We start from the raw sequence: 5119 nt of genomic DNA, 5'->3' as shown, positions 1-5119 counted from the left end.
CTGCTCCTTGCTGGAGGTTTCACCAACACCACAGAATTCCTTAGGGCTTTTTTTCAGCTGGAACGTGGCGGAATGGAGTTTTGGAATCTCTTGAAAATGGTCACATGGCTGGTGGCCCCACCCCCTGATCTTCAGACAGAGGGGAGTTTAGATTGCCCTCCGTGCCACGGCCACCAACCATGTGACCATTTTCTCTGAGGGCAACCCACTGAGAGCCAAGCTACAAGTGACGCCTGACACAGGTTGGACACTTGTCAGCTTGCCTCAAGTTTTGATGGGACATGTAGGCATCCTGGTCTTGCAGCTGTAATGGAGAGCCAAGCTATAAAACCAGGACGCCTACATTTCCCATCAAAACTTGAGGGAAGCTGACAAGGGTCCAACCTGTGTCAGGCGTCACTTATAGCTTGGCTCTAAATCAGGGGCAGAGGAGCAAGCTTCTTTTTCATGACTCTACTTGATGGTTCCTTGAATAATCTCTGTCGATATTATTTTCTCCTCTTCCAGTTCTGCTGGTGTTTGAACAATGACCAGAAAGGTCTTCACCAACAGCAGGGAGCGATGGAGACAACAGAACGTCAACAGTGCATTCGCGAAGCTACGGAAGCTGATCCCCACCCACCCCCCAGACAAAAAACTCAGCAAGAACGAGACCCTTCGCTTAGCCATGAGGTACATCAACTTCCTTGTCAAGGTGCTGGGGGACCAAGGCCTGCAGCAGACGGGGGCGAATCCTCGGGGAAGGATACTGGGACTGTTCCAGCAGAGTCCACGTTCGGAAAGGATGGAAGAACTGACGCTCATTGAAGACTCTGAGGTGCCTTCTCCTGACACGAGCAGTAGCATCCCAGAGTGCTGGTCAGAAGAATCATCGCCATGAAGAACCTCCAGTCAGGGGTGCCGGCCTATTAGTAACCTGATAGTGCCCGTTTACATAAGTTGTGGGTTGTTTCGCCTATGTATAGTATTTATCTTTTATCAAGTGTAAGGTCTTTTGGGGATGAGGATTGGCTTTCAGTCATTAAAACAGGACACTTGAACTTAGGGTTGCCAGCTCCAAGTTGGGAAATTCCTGGAGATCTAGGGGGTGAAGCCTGGAGAAACCTGGAGAAAGCAGGGTTTGGGGAGGGAAAGGACCTTGACATGGCATGATTCCATAGAGCCCACCCCCCAAAGTAGCCATTTTCTCCAGGTGAACTGATCTCTGTGGCCTGGAGACCAGTTGCAATTCCGGGGGATCTCCAGCTACTACCTGGAGGCTGGTAACCCTACTTGAACCTCTGGAAAATAATCAGGATTTTATCCACACAACTTGCCAGAAAGTGCTTTGGTTTCAAGGCCAAGGGTCTTTACACAGGCTACAGAAAGCTGTGGGGGGATTGCTTGTCCTGTACGTTGAAGAATGCAATTGGGACTATTCGTTTGTTGGCACTGGCAGAGCAAAAGCTTCATTTCGAGGTTAAAATGGTACAATCGCTCAGCTGCAGAGAGTGATTGCTTTGACTGGGAGTTTCTCTACATGAGACATGTGAAGAACACATGTTGGGAGATGTAATGATAGCCAGGAAGGGTAGATTAAAACAACAGAGCCGGTGGCAAAGCAAAGGCTTCACTGGAGCTGTGTGAAGAGGCTGTGAAATGCCAGAAAGGATACTTCAGCCAAGGGGTTATTTCGTAGAAAAAGAGCTGGAGGAACTCATTAGCATAACTCATTAGCATATGCCACACCCCTGACATCACCTATCCTGGCTGTTTTGGACCCAATCCTGGCCATTCAGGGCCGAAATTGGGCCCAAAATGGCAAAAAGGGGCTGAAAATGGCTGAAAAGGGGCCCCAAATGGTCAGGATCAGGCCGCTGTTGAGTGGGAGAGTGATCCACCACCCGTCAGAGGCCCAATCCAAGCCATTTCAGCCCCAATCTAGGCTGAAACGGGCCCAAAATGGCTGAGAGTCAGGAGGGCGGCGCCACCTGTCATGTGACCTCTTTGGGGAACTGCTGGAACTGCGTTCCTGCGCGTTCCCCCTCAAAATGAGCCCTGCTTCAGCCTATTCTAACTTCTCCAGGTCCAAGCCCGGCTCTGGAAGGCAGCTCCAGCCCATTTCCATTCCTTGCTGACCTCTGATTGAGATCCCACACAGTTTTAGACTGGAGAGGTGAAATTGACAGAGGCGAAGATGAAATTAACAAACCCTCTGAGGAGCAATCTCTGCTGGTTCTATCTTTTAAAACTACGCTTCCTGGCTAACATTGTCTCTCTCTACACTTGATGAACACACACCGAGGCGTCTCATGATGAGAGACTCCGGGTGGATAGGTGATCTTCCCCTTGATCTTCTATAAAAGAACGACCATATGATTTCCCTGCCCCCCTTTGCTTCTTTAGAGAGAAGAAGCATGGAAACTGTATTATCATATGTGTGGCTCTGTATGAGTGGTTTCACATTTCAAGATGTCCATGGTGAAGGGAAGAGCACGTACTCACGCCTCCACTGCCTATTAATCCATAAACTGGGTTGTGGAGGGGGAAGAAATTCATTTTCAATTTAAATTAAGATTGAATAGGTTGTAGTTGCTTCATGTAGCAGATTTTTTAAGATTGCTATTTAGATGCGAAAGCTTCTAAGGCCAGTTCTGCTAATGGGGCGTCACTCCCCACATACACCCTTCATCAGCCAGGGCACTTATCTTAATTGTGAGAGTATCTCCGTCTCATTTCCAGCTTGTGTGCCTTTCTTCTGATGGCAGCTTACGGCAGAAGAAAAGCTTAATAGAATGCAAGCAGAAAATATTTTGCATGTTTGCAGAATGAAAATGCATACAACGAAGGGGACAGATTGTGCCCAGCCTGCCAGGTTCAATGTTGGCAAAGAAAGTCAGATTAATTTGGAGGAGCATATATGAATTGTTCAGTGATTTCTAATGGAAACCCAGTGCATTGCTACGTATATAGATATATCTGCAACAAAGAAAAAAATAAGCTCTGCACTCCAGGGACGCACAAAACAAGTGCTTCTTGTTCCAGGTACATATCTAAGGTTGTTCTCGCAGGGACTTCTGCAGTTTTTCTTGATGCTTCTGCAAAATTTCATTATGCAGTGTACCCATTCCCCTTTCGACTCCTCCCGTAGATTCCTTTGTTGTTTTCTAAACCTTAGGACCAGGGCTTTTTTTCTGGGAAAAACAGTGGGTTGCCCTCGGAGAAAATGGTCACATGGCTGGTGGCCCCGCCCCCTGATCTCCAGACAGAGGGGAGCTGAGATTGCCCTCCGCGCCGCCGAGCGGCGCGGAGGGCAATCTCAGCTCCCCTCTGTCTGGAGATCAGGGGGTGGGGCCACCAGCCATGTGACCATTTTCAAGAGGTTCTGGAACTCCGTTCCCCCACGTTCCTGCTGAAAAAAAGCCCTGCTTAGGACATTTTTTCCAGAAGGACTGTACTTGGAGTTTTGTCACGGTACTGACAGGAAGGTGTGGATTTCTGGACCTTCCCACCCACATTGACGCCATTTTTCTAGTATTTCCTCAGACTTCGATTTTTTTTCAGGATGATGAGGAAAAGCCTGCCAGCAGCATGGTATGTGGTGGGGGGGATGACAGACCCAATAATCTTTTGAAAAGATTATTATTCTCCTGCTGGTCACCATAGCATTTGTGGGAAACAGGAGCTGAAGTCAGTGGCTTGGCAACCTGGGTGGGGGGACCTAGAGAAACATGGAGAATTCCACCCCCCAATGCTGCTCTGCTTGAGAGCACAGCAAGGAATCATCCTTGTGTGGAAGTAGCCTAAAGCAGTTTCCCAAAATCACTGGGCGCGGAGGCTTACTTTATTCTGAAATAAAATATGACACGCACTTGAATCCAATTTTTTTTTTAAGGAATTTGCAAGTGTAAAAATTAAGTGCCACTGGAAAGACAGCCCCTTGAATTTCTGCATGAAAACCTGACCTGAATGTGCTGAGTGATTGGCTCTCAGAGAGACCCTTTAGTCCCAGAGTGGTCCTACCCGACTCTGATGTTAGGCAACCATGGCTGTTTTCACACTGCTTACTGGCCACCAGGGCTCATTTCGAGGGGAAACGCGCAGGAACGCAGTTCCGGCAGTTCCACAAAGAGGTCACATGCTAGGTGGCCCTGCCCACCTGACTCTCAGCCATTTGAGGCCCATTTCAGCCTGGATTGGGGCCAAAACAGCCCAGATCGGGCCTCTGATGGGTGGTGGATCACTCTCCCACTCAGCAGCAGCCCGATCCTGACCATTGTGGGCTCTTTTTCAGCCATTTTCAGCCCCTTTTTGCCATTTTGGGCCCAATTTCAGCCCTGAATGGCCAGGATTGGGTCCAAAACAGCCAGGATAGGTGATGTCAGGGGGTGTGGCGTATGCAAATCAGTTATGTCAATGACACACTGCCGGTGATGTCAAGGGGCATGGCATACGCTAATGAGTTATGCTAATGAGCGATGCTAATGAGTTCCTCCAGCTCTTTTTCTATGAAATGACCCCTGACGGCCACGGAACATCGTGCCAAGCTCCCAGAACTGCAGCGTCTTCCTGGCACGCGCAAAATCGCGCCAGGAAGACGCTATCATTCTGGGAGCTTGGCTTGATGTTCCGTGGCCGGTAAGCAGTGTGAAAACAGCCCATGTTTCTCCATCAGGAACAATCCAATCTAAGGCCGAGTCTTGGCAGAACTACCCATCCATCCAGAAATGGATTCAGAGATGCAATGTACAGCCTCCTCTGTAGCCGTATGCCATAAGATCACATAAGTCTTGAACTATTCTGTTTCAGACAGTCCATTAGTGTGCCCTGGTACAAAGTTTTTGGAATCATTGATCTAAGTCATGCATAACGTAATGCTAAACAGTTACACCATTCTGATCTCTTCTAAATCTGCTGAAGTCAATTAGTTTAGAAAGGTGTAACTCCGTGTAAGACTGCACTATAAATCTCCCACAGTTGTTAACGAGACATCAAAGCGCTTAACTTTTTTTAAATCATGCTCTTAATGGAAGCAGATTGCAGGAGTCTTGATTTTGATTTCAAGCAAAAGTCGAAACAAAATGCTGCCAATATTATAGTCCTAATTTTAAAACTAGCTTGTGAAGAAATCCTTATTTTT

At 47.9% G+C, this 5119-nt stretch overlaps 1 protein-coding gene across 1 annotated transcript; it reads left to right on the top strand.

The window, feature by feature from the left end:
- Window positions 1-526: 526 nt before the first annotated feature.
- Window positions 527-880, top strand: TAL2 (TAL bHLH transcription factor 2). The gene has a single exon (XM_054987669.1). It carries the CDS (start codon window positions 527-529, stop codon window positions 878-880), a length of 354 nt encoding a protein of 117 aa, XP_054843644.1.
- The last annotated feature ends 4239 nt before the right edge of the window (window positions 881-5119 follow it).

The sequence above is a fragment of the Eublepharis macularius genome, chromosome 8 (assembly GCF_028583425.1).
Source record: "Eublepharis macularius isolate TG4126 chromosome 8, MPM_Emac_v1.0, whole genome shotgun sequence".
In the NCBI taxonomy this organism is placed as follows: domain Eukaryota; kingdom Metazoa; phylum Chordata; class Lepidosauria; order Squamata; family Eublepharidae; genus Eublepharis; species Eublepharis macularius.
Note: the sequence above shows the minus strand (reverse complement) of the source record. Positions and strands in the feature narration are given on the sequence as shown.